Here is an 18,534-nt window from a genome sequence, read left to right as displayed (position 1 = left end):
CCAATTGAACCTTCACATCATGACTTCGGTTAAATACACACAGAAAAATGCCAAGACAAAAATCATACATGCAGATGTTCAGAGTACAATGTGCTATTTATAACAAGTTTTAGGTCGAGCCAGGGGGGGTGGGGCATGCACTGCTTTGCGAGGCATTATGTTTTCAGGTATGGAGTTGAAGCTCCGCCCACTCTACACCCATCTTTTCAATTGGCTCCTGTTACTGTCCTTTCTAAATGCTGGCTTCTGATTTAATAGGCTTGTCAGTCCCTCCTTAGTAACACCTTGTCTGCATTTGTAACCTCCCATGAGGACTGGACTTTTTACATGTGTGGTTACACGTATGTTTATTTAGTCTGTTTCTTTAATTATTTTTGTAATGCTGCAGACACGACATGCTTTCCTGCAACAGTTTTTAAGATGTGCGCGCGACACCTTCAGATTCGAGAACAGCAGACGCTCATTTCTGTTGTTATGCGTGGCTAACTAAGGTCACCTAGGTTAGCAGCCCCTCGGGCGCATCGCTTTAAGTTTCAGCAGGGCGCCCGCTTTGAAACTAACACAGGCGCTTGCTTTCTTTGGGACCGTACCTTTGTTTTGTTGAGTGCACCCACTTTTTATTTTATTTTTACCAGCGCGATGCACAGCGCGCTTTCCTACAATTTTATGGCTTTAGCTGCCTGAACACCGCTGGCCTTGCACCCTTATTTCTTATTCGCACTTAACAAGCATTTGTAATGCAATAGGTCTCGCATTTGCAAGGGTTTCAGCTATTGGCATTGTAAATGACAATGCTTTATATTTAGATGTTGGTTTTTAAAACAGATAAATTAAAGCCATCGTTAGTTACAATGCTAACAGCTTCAAGACTCGCAAATGCGAGCCCGATTAGATGGCAAAGGCTTGTTGAAGGATGGAAAAGGGTCTTTACTCACTCAAAGCTTCGCCTAGCAAGCTGTGCCCCCCCCAACACTCAGCAATGAACAATGGAAATAAACAGCATACTTCACCTTGAGCACACACATGCACAAACGTGGGCAAACACACACACACACAAGCATGCAAACAGACACACAGAAGACACATGCACGCACTCACACACACAAACACACGTGCTGACACACACAAAAACACGTGCGCACCCACACACTCACAAGCGCACACACACAGACACACGTACGGACCCACATACACAAGCACACGTGCAGACACACAGACCAACACAAATACATGTGCGCACCCACACAGACACGCGCGCACACACACAAGCACGCGCAGACACACAGAAGACACACGCACGCACCCACACACACAAGCACACGTGCAGACACACACAAAAAACACGTGTGCACCCACACACACAAGCACACGTGCAGACACACAGACCAACACAAATACACGTGCGCACCCACACAGACACGCGCACATTTCCACATTTAGTAGTTAAAGTGTCTTCACCTGAAAATCAAACCAAACCATTGCAGTTACACAGCTATAGTTGCGCAAGGCAAAGATTTTAGGACTACGTTTGTGATTTGCAGAAATAATGTTAATTTGTATGGTGAAAGACAAGCAAAGCTTGCCTTTCATAGAGCCTCTTGATATGCTGCACCCAGTGCCCGTGTGGACGTGACCCGATTCACACACCCTTCGGGGGTTCACAAGAGTTTGTGGGCGCAGGTCACGCACCTCTCTCCATGTGCCCGGGCATACCCACTGCACACGGTCACCGACTCTGAGAAGCAAGACAAGGCAGAGCCCTGAAGGGGACAGGAACCACTAGAAAGGTCTGCAGGTAGAGTTTAGCTCACTCTCTGCCCATGTCTCTACCCCTCACCCCCTGCCCATCTCTCCCCTCACCCCTACCTCTTTCTACCCCTCACCCCATTCCCTTCACCCCCTGCCAACCTCTATTCCCCTCACCCCCTGCCCATCGCGATCCTCCCTCACCCCTGCCCATCTCTACCACCCTCACCCCCTGTCCGTCTCTACCCTTCACACCTCTGCCCCTCACTCACTTACCACCTCTACCCCTCACTCCCTGCACACCTCTGCCCCTCACTCTCTGACCACCTCTGCCCCTCACCCCCTGCACACCTCTGCCCCTCACTCTCTGACCACCTCCACCCCTCAATCTCAGCACACCTCTACCTCTCACTCCCTGGACACCTCTACCCCTCACCCTCTGCCCACCTCTAACCCTCACTCCCGCACACCTCTACCCCTCACCCTGCCCACCTCTACCCCTCACTCGCTTCCCACCTCTACCCCTAACTATCTGCCCACTTCTATCCGTCACTCGCTTCCCACCTCTACCCCTCACTCTCTGCACACCTCTACCCCTCACTCGCTTCCCACCTCTACCCCTCACTCCCTGCCCACCTCTACCCCTCACTTGCTTCCCACCTCTACCCCTCACTCCCTGCACACCTCTACACCTCACCCTCTGCCCACCTCTACCCCTTACTCGCTTCCCACCTCCGCCCCTCACTCTCTGACCACCTCTGCCCCTCACCCCCTGCACACCTCTGCCCCTCACTGTCTGACCACCTCCACCCCTCAATCTCAGCACACCTCTACCTCTCACTCCCTGGACACCTCTACCCCTCACCCTCTGCCCACCTCTAACCCTCACTCCCTGCACACCTCTACCCCTCACCCTGCCCACCTCTACCCCTCACTCGCTTCCCACCTCTACCCCTAACTATCTGCCCACTTCTATCCGTCACTCGCTTCCCACCTCTACCCCTCACTCTCTGCACACCTCTACCCGTCACTCGCTTCCCACCTCTACCCCTCACTCCCTGCCCACCTCTACCCCTCAATTGCTTCCCACCTCTACCCCTCACTCCCTGCACACCTCTACACCTCACCCTCTGCCCACCTTTACCCCTCACTCGCTTCCCACCTCTACCCCTCACTCCCTGCCCACCTCTACCCCTCACTTGCTTCCCACCTCTACCCCTCACTCCCTGCCCACCTCTACCCCTCACTTGCTTCACACCTCTACCCCTCACTCCCTGCACACCTCTACACCTCACCCTCTGCCCACCTCTACCCCTCACTCGCTTCCCACCTCTACCCCTCACTCCCTGCCCACCTCTACCCCTCACTCGCTTCCCACCTCTACCCCTCATCCCCTGCACACCTCTACCCCTCACTCGCTTCCCACCTCTGCCCCTCACCCCTGCACACCTCACCCTCTGCCCACCTCTGCCCCTCGCTTGCTTCCCACCTGTGCCCTTCACTCTCTGCCCACCTCCACCCCTCACTCTCCACCCCTCACTCCCTGCACACCTCTACCCCTCACTCTCTGCCCCTCATTCTCTGTCCCTCACTCTCTGCCCACCTCTGCCCCTCACTCGCTTCCCACCTCTACCCTTCACTCTCTGCCCACCTCCACCTCTCACTCTCCACCCCTCACTCCCTGCACGCCTCTACCCCTCACTCTCTGCCCCTCACTCTCTGTCCCTCACTCTCTGCCCACCTCTGCCCCTCAATCGCTTCCCACCTCTGCCCCTCACTCGCTTCCCACCTCTGCCCCTCACTCGCTTCCCACCTCTGCCCCTCACTCGCTTCCCACCTCTACCCCTCACTCGCTTCACACCTCTACCCCTCACCCTCTGCCCACCTCTACACCTCACCCTCTGCCCATCTCTACCCCTCACTTGCTTCACACCTCTACCCCTCACTCCCTGCACACCTCTACACCTCACCCTCTGCCCACCTCTACCCCTCTCTCGCTTCCCACCTCTGCCCCTCACCCCCTGCACACCTCACCCTCTGCCCACCTCTACCCCTCACTCTCTGCCCCTCACTCTTTGTCCCTCACTCTCTGCCCACCTCTGCCCCTCAATCGCTTCCCACCTCTGCCCCTCACTCGCTTCCCACCTCTGCCCCTCACTCGCTTCCCACCTCTACCCCTCACTCTCTGCCCCTCCCCTTCTTTGGCCTCTAATTCCAGCCTTCAGAGGCACTTGTTAGCTCCTCCCCGCCCCTGGTCTGCTGGGCTCCCTGGGTCTGCACCCTCTGTCAGCTTTGACTTGTTTTCTGTGGCCGGCTGAGCTCAGCCCACGTCTTCCCTCAACAAGTTCAGATTTTCCATTTTATACTTAAAAAATCCCCGTGCTGGGCTGTCAGCCAACGTGGAGTAAAGAAAGCTGCTTAAACTCGTCCAGGGCCTGAGGGCCCGAGTTCCAGGCCTCTCTCACCCTCCCCTCCTAGAGGGAGAGTCCTGGCCTCCCTCCCCTACCCTTCTTGAGGGGGGTGGGGGGGGGGGGGTCCAGGCCTTCCTCCTCTCCCCTCCATGAGGGGATCCAGGCCTCTCTCCCCTCCCCTCCATGAGGGGGTCCAGGCCTCCCTCCCCTCAGGGGGTCCAGGCCTCCCTCCCCTCCCCTCCATGAGGGGGGTCCAGGCCTCCCTCCTCTCCCCTCCATAAGGGGATCCAGGCCTCTCTCCCCTCCCCTCCATGAGGGGGTCCAGGCCTCCCTCCCCTTCCCTCCATGAGGGGGGTCCAGGCCTGCCTCCCTCCCCTCCACTCCATGAGGGGGTCCAGGCCTCTCTCCCCTCCCCTCCATGAGGGGGTCCAGGCCTCCCTCCCCTCCCCTCCATGAGGGGGGTCCAGGCCTCCCTCCTCTCCCCTCCATGAGGGGATCCAGGCCTCTCTCCCCTCCCCTCCATGAGGGGGTCCAGGCCTCCCTCCCCTTCCCTCCATGAGGGGGGTCCAGGCCTGCCTCCCTCCCCTCCACTCCATGAGGGGGTCCAGGCCTCCCTCCCCTCCCCTCCATGAGGGGGGTCCAGGCCTCTCTCCCCTCCCCTCCATGAGGGGGATCCAGGCCTCTCTCCCCTCCCCTCCATGAGGGGGTCCAGGCCTCCCTCCCCTCCCCTCCATGAGGGGGGTCCAGGCCTCCCTTCCCTTCCCTCCATGAGGGCGGTCCAGGCCTCCCTCCCCTCCACACCATGAGGGGGGGTCCAGGCCTCTCTCCCCTCCCCTTCTTGAGGGGGGGGTCCAGGCCTCTCTCCCCTCCCCTCCATGAGGGGGGTCCAGGCCTCCCTCCCCTCCATGAGGGGGGTCCAGGCCTCTCTCCCCTCCCCTCCCCTCCATGAGGGGGGATCCAGGCCTCTCTCCCCTCCCCTTCTTGAGGGGGGGGGGGTCCAGGCCTCCCTCCCCTCCATGAGGGGGGAACCAGGCCTCTCTCCCCTCCCCTCCATGAGGGGGTCCAGGCCTCTCTCCCCTCCCCTCCATAAGGGAGTGTCCTGGCCTCTCTCACCCTCCCCTCCAAGAGGGGGGATTCAGGCCTCTCTCACCCTCCCCTTCTAGAGGGAGTGTCCTGGCCTCCCTCCCCTCCCCTTCTGGGGGGGGGGGGGTCCAGGCCTCCCTCCCCTCCCCTCCATGAGGAGGATCCAGGCCTCTCTCCCCTCCCCTCCATGAGGGGGGTCCAGGCCTCCCTCCCCTCCATGAGGGGGGGTCCAGGCCTCTCTCCCCTCCCCTCCATGAGTGGGGATCCAGGCCTCTCTCCCCTCCCCTTCTTGAGGGGGGGTCCAGGCCTCCCTCCCCTCCCCTCCATGAGGGGGGGTCCAGGCTTCTCTTCCCCTCCCCTCCCCTCCACAAGGGAGGGTACGGGGTCCAGGACTCTCTCCCCCTCCCCTCCACAAGGGAGGGTACGGGGTCCAGGCCTCCCTCGCCCTCCCCTCCATGAGGGAGGGTCCAGGGTCCAGGCCTCTCTCCCCCTCCCCTCCACAAGGGAGGGTCCGGGGTCCAGGCCTCCCTCCTCTCCCATCCATGAGGGCGGGTCCGGGGTCCAGGCCTCCCTCACCCTCCCCTCCATGAGGGAGGGGCGAGGCCTCTCTCTCACCCTCACCTTCCCTCCATGAGGGAGGGTCCAGGCCTCTCTCACCCTCACCCTCCTCTCCATGAGGGGGGTCTAGGCCTCTCTCCCCCTCCCCTCCACAAGGGGGGGGGTCCAGGCATCCCTCACCCACCCTTCCATGAGGGAGAGTCCAGGCCTATCTGTTGTAATTTGGCAGCAATTAGGTTAAGCATTAGCAGAAGACATGCTTTATTTAGGAACTATCTTGTCCGTTTTGTGGAATCCATTTTGTATCTCTGTCAGCCATTTTGTTTGCCATGTGCTCGCCATGTGCTCTGTCCTACCTTTCTGTTAACTTCTTTTCAAATCTGCCTATAGACGAGATATATTTAGCCTCTTCCACCTTTTAACATGCTCAGTTGAGCTTGCAGCTGCTGTAGTCTGTAACTGTCAGAATGTGTCCACCAGAATTAGCAAACTGTTAGCTCCTCCCACTTGTTGCCTGTACACTTTCTGTATGACCTTATATGTACCTAAAACCAGCATTTTGTACTTGTACCGCCTTCACTTGAGCCCCTGTGTGGGTATAAAAGGACCAAGCTCCTTCCATTCAGTGTGCTACTTTATACATTACCGAAGGGTGTTGTGTGAATGTAGTTCCACCTCATGAGGTTTAATTAACTTTGTACTTTTGTTGGACCTGGCATCGTGGCGTGGCCCCACTCCTCCCGCAGGACGGGTCCCGGACTACCTCGACCCCTGTTCCCCGGCCAAGAGCAGCACCATCCACCCTCCACGAGTGCCGCCCCTCCGGGCAGCCCCCAGCTCTTCCCCGGTGGAACTCGACCTCCTCTCCTCAACCCCCTCGGCTGGCCCGGACCCTTTCCCGGACCACCGCCTCTGGCCCAGCCGCCATCTTGGACCCTCCACGACCAGGCCTCGTGGCCTCGGCCCGACCCCAGCCACAGACCCAGCAAAGCCCCGACATCGAGGCACCACGATCCAACCAGGGGGTAAAGAGACCACTTGACGAATCAATGGGGGAAGGAGTTTTGATGGTCCCCCATCCGCCTGGTTTCGATCGCCCCCAGCCTCTCTGGGCGCTGGCTCCACCCCCCCTGCTGGGTGTCTGGACTCGCACATCCCGGACGCTCCGACCTCCAAGTGCGAGGGTCCGGACATCAAAGGGCACCAGACCTATAACTGGGGCAGCTCCAGAGCAGGTCGGGAGTTGTATCCTGGAGTCGAGAGACACCGAGACAAACTCATCTTCGTGCAACCATCCTTGGGGTCCTGCTGGCGCGGCCGCGGCCCATCTTCGCGAAACCATCCCTGGGAGTCCTGCTGGCGTTGCTGCGGCCCATCTTCGTGAAACCATCCTTGGAGTCCTGCTGGCGCTGCCGGGGCCCATCTTCGTGAAACCATCCTTGGAGTCCTGCTGGCACTGCCGCGGCCCATCTTCGTGAAACAATCCTTGGAGCCCTGCTGGCGCTGCCGCGGCCCATCTTCGTGAGACCATCCCTGGGGCCCTGCTGGCGCTGCCGCGGCCCATACCGAAGAACCCCTCAGCTCGAGGATTGAGAGCGGTGCGCAAGATATCCCTGTACCAGACTGGTACCAAGACTGTCCCGCTACCCCCTTCCCACAGAGACTAAGTTTAAGAGGATCCCCGAATCCTGTTCCTTCTGTATCGTTACCATAACCTGCCTAAAAGTACTGATAAAAGTGTTAAGAACCTATCTTTGTGTGGCGTCCATCTGTAGGGGGGTGGTTGCTCGGCTGTACGATCCTAGGAGAGAGCCCTCGCCTGGAGGCCTCTCCCCCTTGCTCGGCCGACCCTAAGATTTCCCTTCTAACAACTTTCTATTCCAGTTTCTGTGCCAACTTCTATTCTATGGTCTGAGGACTCTGTGCAGAGAAGGGAGAACCCCTAGCACAGGTAGGCCTTGCTGAGGCCCACCACCACATCTCTCACCCTCACCCTCACCCTAACCCTCCCCTCCATGAGGGAGGGTCTGGGGTCCAGGCCTCCCTCCCCTCCCCTCCATGAGGGAGAGTCCTGTGTCCAGGCCTCCCTCCCCTCCATGAGGGCGGTTCTGGGGTCCAGGCCTCCCTCACCCTCCCCTCCATGCGGGAGGGTCCAGGGTCCAGGCCTCTCTCCCCTCCCCTACATGAGGGCGGGTCTGGGGTCCAGGCCTCCCTTCCCCTCCCCTCCAAGAGGACTGGTCCGGGGTCCAGGCCCCCCCCCCTGCATGAGGGAGGGTTTGGGGTCCAGGCCTCCCTCCCCTCCATGAGGGGGGGTCCAGGCCTCTCTCCCCCTCCCCTCCATGAGGGGGGTCCAGGCCTCTCTCCCCCTCCCCTCCATGAGGGGGGTCCAGGCCTCTCTCCCCCTCCCCTCCATGAGGGGGGGTCCAAGCCTCCCTCACCCTCCCCTCCATGCGGGAGGGCCCGGGGTCCAGGCCTCTCTCGCCTCCCCTCCATGAGGGCGGGTCTGGGGTCCAGGCCTCCCTTACCCTCCACTCCAAGAGGAGCGGTCTGGGGTCCAGGCCTCCCTCCCCTCCCCTCCATGAGGGCAGGTCTGGGGTCCAGGCCTCCCTTACCCTCCCCTCCAAGAGGACGGGTCCGGGGTCCAGGCCCCCCCACCCTCCCCTCCATGAGGGAGGGTCCGGGGTCCAGGCCTCCCTCCCCTCCATGAGGGGGGGTCCAGGCCTCTCTCACCCTCCCCTCCATGAGGGGGGTCCAGGCCTCTCTCCCCCTCCCCTGCATGAGCGGGGGTCCAAGCCTCTCTCACCCTCCCCTCCATGAGGGAGGGTCCAAGCCTCTCTCACCCTCACCCTCCATGAGGGAGGGTGCAGGCCTGGATTCAGGTATTCCAGGGGTCCTGTCACCAGAGGGCCCGGTGTGATGGGCGGTAGACGCCATAGAAAGGTCCACAGCAGGAACACTGCAAAGGTCAAAGCTCAGTACTCTGGACACTCGGTTGTCAATATGAAGGAACTAACTACACCGGGACAATTCATTAAATGACTGCGGTAAAGCCAGGTGTGTGTGCACAAAACAGGCACTGGCAAATTCAATGTGTCTGGCGCTCCTTTGGCAGCTGTCTAGCTAGCCCTCGCCCCAGTAGTTTCGGGCACTGAATGGAACTAGTGTGTGCGAGGAAGGATGCGCTTTCTGTGAAAGAGCAAAATGTAAACACGATCAGAGTGAAGCTAGCCAATGTCTGCAGTGGGAGTTTCAAGCATTATGATGTAGTGGGTTAAAGAAAACGTAAACACACAACAATAAACCAATCCATGAACAGGGCTGGTTGAAAGTCCCTATAAGAGACCACATTATGCAGACAAGATTAGTAAAATGAAAAGGTCTTGGCGGTCTATAAACAAATTACAAATGCACGAGTCATGATCTTGAATGAATGTTCCATGTGAACAAGCACAAGAGTGATAAAGAGGGAAGAGGAAGAGAAGCAAACTAAGCAAGGGATGAGATAGTCCCCTATGTCACCAAGTGCACAGGCCAGCATGCTGGATGACGGCAGGCTGCTGTGTTATTCACCATGAGCAATGTCCTCGCTTCTCTCTGACCAACGCATTAAGTAGCCAACTGAGAAAACTAATACATACTACCAGCTGTTACCCACGTCCCTACTCCCTGGGTATCCCTTTCTGGACAGTCGCGGCATTGGCTGTTCTCCTTCCCATATTTCAGACCTCCATAGCTAGACCAGTCCACTAATATCCCTCTCACTGCTGAGTACCCATAGCAGCCCCGCCTCTACGATCCCTTCCACTTACGCTTGCCTCCAAGCTATGAGACGGTGCATGGGAGTAGCCATCTTGAATGCGTCCGGATCACCGACTCGCTCCAGCTCATTCTGGGAAAGGTATCTGGGTGCCATAGAGAATACCAAGACAGCGAAGAGAGTAATCTTGATCGAAGACGTGGCCTTTGCATAGGTTCTGTGGGTCTAAGAAGGTGCCCTGTTCTCATTTGTGGCGTTCTGACAGAACTCTGAGCAGTGGAGATCAGACAGGAAGCACTTCCTGTAATTTCGAGATACTGTGGGCCATATTATCAAGAACGGCGATAACATTATCGCCGTTTTAGCAGCAGGAAACTGCCGCTAAAGCGGCGACAAGGGGCTTGATAATATGCCTTTGAGAAAGATCACACCACCATACCTGTAAAGGAACCTCACGTCATGTATGAGACCTCTATCGGCAGGAGCCGGCACCCTCCATCTGCTCGCGCGCGCTGTGTCAGGGACAGCTCAGCAGCCTGCGTGGATATGTATATATAGATAAAACGGGAGTGAGGCACGGCGCTCAGCGGCAGGTAGTCAGCTGACCCCGTGGAGACTTAGTGGTACAAAAAACAATGGTCCTAGAGCCTAATTCACAAAAGCAGTTAATCAAATAACATAGTACATTACAATTCGTTAATTTAAATCGGAGCTGTGCGCGATATATTTGGGACAAGCTCCTTAAACCTAAATCAATTGTTTAACTCCATGCGCGCTAGCGGAATTCCGCTCCTGCGCTGAGTTTTTCTAAATCTCACTTTGCGTGACGAGCTGGGCTCGTCATCAGCGTGCGAGGAGGCTACGCCATGACGAGCCCAGTTCGTCATCAGCGTCGAAGGGGTTAAGCATCAAATTGACAAGAGGTAAACAAGCAACAAACCAAAAGCTGTATTCACCAAGTAATTTAATGTACTTTGTTTCTGGTGAAAATCAAGTAATATTCAAGTAATACAGACGGTCGAAGGTTGCTCCAAGGGGGAACGTGCATGAAGGAGGGGTGCTCAGTGTTAAAAAAAGAAGGAAATTCAGTGGCATCGAAGGAATTAAGAACTTCGTATTCTTTTTTAACAATATGAACGGTTGTCAATCACCGTCGTGTACAGTCTAGCTACACATATGATACAAATCATTTAGGTTGTTTACACAGGTACAGAATTGAATTCAGATTGCGCACGATATTGGTCACATAAGAGAGGTTAGTCTAGGCCTATCCAAGGGCGTCGACGTTTCGATCCCACTTAAGGCACAAGGGAGGTTGGGGACCTCCGCCGTGCAGATCTTCTTCAGGACTGGGGTGGTGAAGGGCAACCTGGGAGAAGGTGGCTAAGTCACCCTCCGCGAATTGCGTGATGGGAACATTTTGAAAAAAGGTTTTGAAAATTGGACTAAACATCATTCTCTGGGAAGTCTCCACTTACCTCCTCGGTGAAGCTTTCCCTGAAGTAGCCACGGAACAAGGCAACCATCCAGTCACAGCTCGCGATGAGCAGAGGTTTATGGGCCGGGACCAAGCCATCGTCCACTCGGAACACCACGTCTGACAACAGCAGAGAAAGAGACACAAGAGTGTGTGAGATCATGGCGACAGAGGGGCAATAAAGAAAATATGCTTGCAACACGAAAAAAAAAATCAAAAAGACCAGGAGTTAGTGAAAAGAACTAAGAGCTAGAGGAGTACTAAAAAAGAGAGTGGGGGAATTTTATTGAACGTTAAATGAAAAGAACAACTCCAAAAAAAGGAACAAAGTGAAAAAGTAATAAAGCAGATGAAAAGTTATGTGCATTTAATAGAGAAAAGGAATAAGAAGGATGAAGAACAATAACACTGGGTACAGAAAACAAGGTCAAGGGTGTGGAGAGAGAAAAGTGGAAAGGAAGAATATTAAGGTAGAGATAAAGATCTCAGCCACTGTGGGAAAGGGCAAAAGAAGGGTTCATCAGCAAACAATCAAGGAGGAAATAAACACAGCACATTCGTCGTGGGTACAGAACTATCAAGTGGCTATGTCAAATGTCATATAGACATGAAACATGCAGTATAACTGCTGTTGAGCTGTCTATTGATCAAGTTGTATCCAAGGAATCTCATCATTGAGTCCTTTCTTCCAAGATTGAAGTCAGTAGACCCATCTCTGCTCTCGGACATGGAGTGTTGTTTTCTGATTTTTCATAACTTCTAAAACCACCCACTTCAAGTCTGTATCTTTTTGGTTCTGCTCTAAGAAGTGTCTTGTCAGTTTTGTGTTTGATCCTTTACATCGTATCATACTACTGTGTTCGCTGATGCGAGTCTTAATCTTCCTGGTGGTCATGCCCACATACATCAGGCTGCAGGGGCAAGTCAGAAGGTACACACATCTTTCTGTGTTACAGTTGCTGAAGTTATTCAGTCTCAAAGGGAGTGTGGTTCCTATGTTCACTTATTTTGTTCCCACTCAAAACATCAATGAAGGGGGAAAAGAAGCTGAGATCCATTCCGCTTCCAATGGCTAGTACAAAAATCAAGATGGGGGGAGAATGGACCACTTGTCCTGTATCACCAGGGTCTTAGTTAACGTGGGGTACCATCATTGTAAAAAACCCTCCTATTCGGACACAGGTGGTATATGTTGATTCTCCGCCTTCTTGTGCCGCAACAGCATGATCATTGGGTCTTTTCCTTAGTACAGTATGCGGACCTCCACATGGAGGAAGACCAACTGGATTGACAGTTGTGGCCAGAAATAAAAGAAGGCATGCTTGTGCTAAACAAATAAGAACTAAACTTCCTAAAACCAAGTCTTGTGTACTTTATTCCTGAGATCTATGATGTGGGAAACTGAAAACAAGGATGTGCGTCTAAAGACCCAGTTACTGGTCTATCGCACTGGTGATGGTGGTCAACATGTTTCAGCATCTTGGGACCTCTAGAGGATGTCGTCAGGACCAATCAATCAATCAATCAGGAGTTTGTTAAAGCGCAACTACTCACCCGTAAGGGTCTCAAGGCGCTAGGGGTGGGGGGGGGAGGGAGGGGGAGGGTGCAGGTTCCATTCCATCAAGGAGGGGGTCTGTCGAAGAGCCAGGTTTTGAGGTTTCTTGCGAAGATGGGGAGCGATGTTGTCTGTCTGAGGTGGAGCGGAAGGGCGTTCCATGCTTTGGCCGCGAGGAAGGAGAAGGAGCGGCCTCCCGATCTGGTCTTTCTGGTGCGGGGGACCTCGGCGTAGGAAAGCTGGGCTGATCGTAGGGTCCTTTAGGGTGCGTGAAATTTGAGCCGGCTGTTCAGGTATGCTGGTCCGGTGCCGTGGAGGGCCTTGTGTGCGTGGGTGAGCATCTTAAAGGTGATTCTCGCCTCGACGAGGAGCCAGTGGAGTGTGCGCAGGTGCTGGGAGATGTGGCAGTGTTTTGGCAGGTTGAGGACCAGTCTTGCGGCGGCGTTCTGGATGTTCTGTAGCTTGCGGATGAGGTTTTTGTTTATTCCGGCGTAGAGTGCGTTGCCGTAGTCGAGTCTGCTGGTGACCAGGGCGTGAGTGACTGTCTTTCGGTGTTCGAGGGGGATCCATTTGAAGGTCTTACGAAGGAGGCGGAGGGTGTGGAAGCAGGAAGATGAGACAGAGTTGATCTGGCGGTCCATTTTGAGCTCGGAGTCCCGGATGATTCCCAGGTTGCGTGCGTGGTCTGTGGGGGTTGGCGGGTTTCCGAGGGCGATGGGCCACCAGGTGTCACTCCAGGCGTCGGGGTTTGGGCCCATGATGGGACCAATCAGTTAACAGCTCAAATGTGGCCCTAAGTTGGCAGGGTATGCTCAGACGTGAGTCCCTTGCTCACTTTGCCACTGGATTCAAGCAAGTCGGGCTGAAGAAGCCTGAAATGCCAGAAACCGGTCCTCAGTAGCTTGTTTCCGGTCCAGGGAAGGCATGGCTTGGCAGTTCGGCACAGGGTCAGACTGATTTGCATATGGCCATGTCTGAACTGGGGTGGCAGAGTGGGCTCAAGAACGGTGATGGATTAAACCCAGATCAGTTGACTGGGGGTGAGTGTTTGTATTGTCAACGCTCCGTCCATCATTTCCTTTGGTTTTTATTTAAAAGAGAGGTATCATGTTAGTGGCCGTTTACTCACGGTTTTCTGTATTAGTGAGGGGTAGGCCTCTGGGTGGATTACTGGTACTATTGTTAAACAATAGTACTGGTAAGCCATGCAGAGGCCTACCCTCTGTGAGGGTAGCCCTGTGCGTGGCTTACCGGTACTATAAGTCAATCCAGGTGGTCTTCCTCCATGTGGAGGTCAGCATACTGTACAAAGGAAAAGACCCAATGATCATGCTGTTGCGGCACAAGAAGGCGGAGAATCAACATATACCGCCCAACCCTGTGTCCGTATATGAGGGTTTTTACAACTACGGTCCCCCACGTTAATTACGACCCTGGTGATACAGGACAAGTGGTCCATTCTCCCCCCATCTTAATTTTTGCACTTCTTTTGTTGTCATAGTTAATGGACATGCAACACAGCCTCTGCATGCACACTGTCCTGTTGGTCTCTGAGTGTTCCAGTGGGTCATTTGGTCGTCCCTATTTCTGAGGGGTCATTAGCGTGTACCAGCTCATCTCGCAAGTTTTTGCTTCTCTTGTAGGCGAACAGTGGTGGTTCCCAATGTTTGTCAGCATCTTCCGGGATATGCCAGTTTTTCTTTATGATTTTCTGTACAGTGTTGGAAGTCGGTGCGTATGTTGTTACACACACTATATTCTGTCAGTTGTCTCCTTCTCAATGTTCTCTAATAGAGCATCGCGGTTGTTGTTCCTGGCTCAATAGTTTGTTCTCTAGGTCATTGGCCTGTTCAGTGAAGCTCTCAATTTCTGAGCAGTTTCGGCGTACCCGGAGAAATTGGCCCACTGGTAAGTTGTTACGTAGGGCTTTTGGATGGTACCTTTCATATAGCAAGAGGCTGTTCTTGTCTGTTGGTTTGTGGTGTACCTTTGTGCTTATTCCATCTGCAGTCATACTGATGTAGAGAAGAAGATTGCATGGTCTTCGCTAATTGAGTGAGTGAATCTTAGGTGTTGGTCTTTACTGTTGACCCATTCCACAAACTGTCTGTGTCTTCGTTCGCTCGCCACACAATAAAGATGTCGTCAATGTACGGCTTCCATGTTCTCAGGCGTTCCGTGAATGGGTTGTTTTCATGAAATATATGATCCTCCTTGAACTGGTGTACGTATAGGCACGCCAGGCTAGGGGAGAAAGTACTGCCCATTGACGTACCCATGATCTGATGGTACAGTGTTTCCTAAAATTCAAAGACATTTTCAGTTAGAGCCGCCTCAGCACATTCCATGATGAATTGTTGGGGAGTCAAGAAGTTCCAGTCTGTATTTAGCAGAATGTGTTCCATGGCCTCCAATGTGCGCCTTTGAGGGATACTCGTGTACAGTGACAGATGACTTGCAGCTCATCTTTCCTTTAAACACCGAGGACTCAGTGGTAGTGTTTCAAAACACCATGTCTCACATCCTGAGCTGGATGAGCTGCAGTCACCTGAAGCTCAACCCAGGCAAGACTGTGCTGGTCTTGCCTGGGCAGAGTGTACTCAGCTGGAACCCTGGATTTTGGCCAGCCAGCATGGGAGCCCCACCATCTAAATCGCTCTCAGTTAAGAGCCTTGGAATTTTTCTTAGCGAAGATCTTTCTCTGAAAAGGCAGGTCAGCGCAGTGGTGTCCTCCAGTTTATTTCAGCTGAAGAAAATTAAGAAAATCGCTCGTTTCTTCTCTCTGGAAGCGCTCACACAGATTGTCATCTCCCTGGTTCTGTCTAGACTGGATTTTTCCAATAGTCTTTACCTTGGGCTCCAGGCCGGCGAATTAAAACGCCTCCAGTTGATTCAGAATCAGGCAGCCAGACTTATTCTTAATCTACCTAAGAGGCAGTCTGTTAGAGCGGGCCTAAAAAACCTACACTGGTTGCCTGTTGAGCAACGGGTGGCTTTTAAGACCGGATGTATTTTATTTAAGTCCTTACACCAATCTGGTCCCCTATTCATCAGAGACTTGTTCAAAAAATATGACCCTTCCAGGAATCTTCGCTCTATGCATAAACATCTTCTGACTGTCCCTACTTACAAAAGGAAGCGTCTTGGAGGTTGCTGCTTTGACCATCTTGCGGCCGCCTTCTGGAACTCCCTCCCTCTTCACCTTAAAACGTGTGGAAACATTCTCAGCTTCAGACACTCCCTCAAAACATGGCTCTTTTCCCAAGCGTTCTGTTGAGCTCCTCTATGCTTCCTCTGTTTGATGCGTTGTGTCCCTGTCTATAGCGCCATGAAGCCTCCGGCCGAACGAGCGCTCTACAAATACATTTCAATATCAATATCAATATCAATACAGTGCCTCTATATCCATGGTGATGAAGAGGTCTTCGGTGTTGTTAGTGTCTAAATCGCTCAGGAGGCAGAGTAAATCTTTCGTGTCTTGGAGATAAAACTGTGATTTTTGGACAGTCGGTTTGAGAAAACGTTCACAAAACTGCGACAAAGGTTTGAGTATTTATTGACTGCCAGATGGGCAGGAATTGTGAAAGACACCTCAACAGGTGTTAAACGGTTGGGGGGGGGGGGGGGGGGGGGGGAGTGTAGGCAAGTCACTGTTTGGTATTGGAGGAGGAGGCGTATGTGTTGGAACCTCTACCCTTGTCGTGGTTGCCTCTGTACCCTCCGCTAAAGAAACCCTGAGAAGCAGAGCGCTGATTGTTGCCTTTGTAGTGTCTGAGGAGGTGTTCTAGGACCCTCCACGATAGAAGGAGCGCAGAAAGGAACCACATCCTGAAGGTGACTGAAGGGCTCCCATAGATTTCACCACCTCCGTGTCTTTTTTTTTTTTTTGCATTACATGTTTTTTTTTTATGTTTTTGACGTAAACTTGTTTTACGCTTTACAAAGACCTCTTTTGTATGTTGTTTGATAACTGTGTTTTTCTCCATCAATAATAACATTCTAAGGCACATATAAGGGGCACATGGCTGCCGATATCCCAGTTCATTCACTATTGCCATCGTCATCAGGGTGGATCGGGCGCATGAATGTTTGCAAGTTTATCTTCAAATATTACTATTATTATTATTATTTTTTTTAAATCCTCTGTGTCTTTTTTATTCTTTTATAATGATGAGTTTACTACAGAGCCAATGAGTTGCTGCTTGTCAAATGGTGTGTTAAGGATAGAAGCTTGAACCTCTGGTTTAAACCCTGAAATGACTAACCAGGCATGGTGTTGATGGCTCTAGCCGCAGTGTCAGCTGCATCTAAAGTGCACCTGAAGGAATTGTTCGAGATGAGCTGTCCGTCCTGCACTAGGTCTTGAGCTTTGGACTTGTGCTCATCGGGCAGAAATTGGAGCAAATGCTCCATTTCATACCAATACGCCCTATCCTACCTGGCTAAAAGTGCTTGGGTATTGGAATCGCGCAGAAAATTTGCAGCTTGGGAGGCTGCTCTTTTTCCAGAAGAGTCAACTTAGATTTTCCAATTGTTTGGGAATTGGCCCTTTTTCGTGCATTAGAAGCGACTAAAGAATCTAAAAAAACTGCCCCCTGATGTAAGCTGGATCTGATGGCGCAGAGTTATATTTTTTGTCTACCCTGGGGGTGAGGATACATGCCTGCACAGGATCATTAAAAATGTCATCCACGAACTAGACAAATGTATGGGTGTGGAGATTGCGGTGTTCTTGGCCCGTGGTTGCCTCCCAAACCATAGAAAAATATGAACCCGCTGGGCGCCATATCGTGGGATCGATCTTCCCCCTTTATCATCTACAGACCCCTAACAGAAATTACTATATATGTACGCCTCCACTGACCAACTCGTTCCATATTTTGTAATAGCCTGTCATTCTATGAACGTTTCCTTGGTACGATTACTTGAATCTGGTACAGTCTGATTGTTGCTTACGTTGTGTACCCTGCATGTTTCGCAGGTATTGCAATTATTTAAAAATGCAGGTATTCCTGATTGGTCAGCTTTCTTACAGGTACTTGTAGGGTTATGGCCAAAATGTCACTTGAATAACCAAATAACGTGTTATTTTGAAATAAAAAGTCATCCAAATGTCTAAGCATACACTTGAGCGTGGGAAGTGTGAGCGAGGATTTTTGGGAACTAAGTGTTTCGAAAAGGAAATCTTATAGGGATTTCTTATGTAACTCGACTCCATGGTAATTAGCAGCTCTACTTAATAAGTCTATACATCCTACATTGTCGTGGTGGAGAAGGCTTAGTAGGGCACAGATGAGGATCGTTACTTGTGGGAGAATTAGCATTATAATCTGTCCAAGGGTCAGTATGTGTTGGATCATTGTCCCCAGCCCCATCCCCATCATCCTAACCATCAGGTGTATATGGTGGTGGTGAGTCAGCAGGTGAAATTAGCTATGGTTGAGAATCCGGAGAAGGAGGTGATGGAGGAGGAGTAGAAGAGTTAGTACCCAAAATTTTCCTTTTTAAATGAATGTGGTAAGCTGCTTCAGTCTCAGGTTTACGTTTGAGTGGCACTTTGGAGTGTTATGTCCAGTTGTTGGATAAATGCAGAGTTCTCTCTTTTTTGGATCTGGTTTTGAGGGCAGAATATCGGAACAGTGCTCTTTTGATGGAATTGGCACATCTGTTTGTTTCGGCACCAAAGCTTCCGGTGCTGGTGTTTTTGATGCCGAGGATTTTGGATTCAAAGGCTTTGTTGGTGTCGAAGGGGTTTGGACTGAGCCTGACTTCAATCCAGAAGGTTTTGGCCCGGTGCCCGGTTTCGAACGACTCAGTTCGGAGCCGGAAGGCTTTGGGGTGTGTTTCAGTGCCGCACCGGAAGGTGGGGCATCGGAAACATGTTCTCAGTGCCGACCATGGCCCGCAGGCGGGGCTTCTTCTTGGGCAGAGGTGTACTTTGGGGCAA

The 18,534-nt window shown here is 52.9% G+C and overlaps 1 protein-coding gene across 2 annotated transcripts in view; it reads right to left on the bottom strand.

The window, feature by feature from the left end:
• LOC147725702 (rho-related BTB domain-containing protein 2-like) overlaps window positions 1-18,534 on the bottom strand; it is a 595,476-nt gene that overhangs the window by 159,276 nt on the left and 417,666 nt on the right. For both annotated transcript variants that reach the window (XR_015309799.1, XM_086964380.1), the window contains exon 6: window positions 11,034-11,152. Coding sequence is in view for 1 of the 2 variants with exons in the window: in XM_086964380.1 (XP_086820506.1) it covers window positions 11,034-11,152 (119 nt within the window). In the remaining variant the exon portion in view is untranslated. The remainder of the gene's footprint in view (window positions 1-11,033; window positions 11,153-18,534) is intronic.

The sequence above is a fragment of the Lissotriton vulgaris genome, chromosome 3_2 (genome assembly GCF_964263255.1).
Source record: "Lissotriton vulgaris chromosome 3_2, aLisVul1.2, whole genome shotgun sequence".
In the NCBI taxonomy this organism is placed as follows: Eukaryota; Metazoa; Chordata; class Amphibia; order Caudata; family Salamandridae; genus Lissotriton; species Lissotriton vulgaris.
This window is presented reverse-complemented; position numbering and strand designations above follow the sequence as displayed.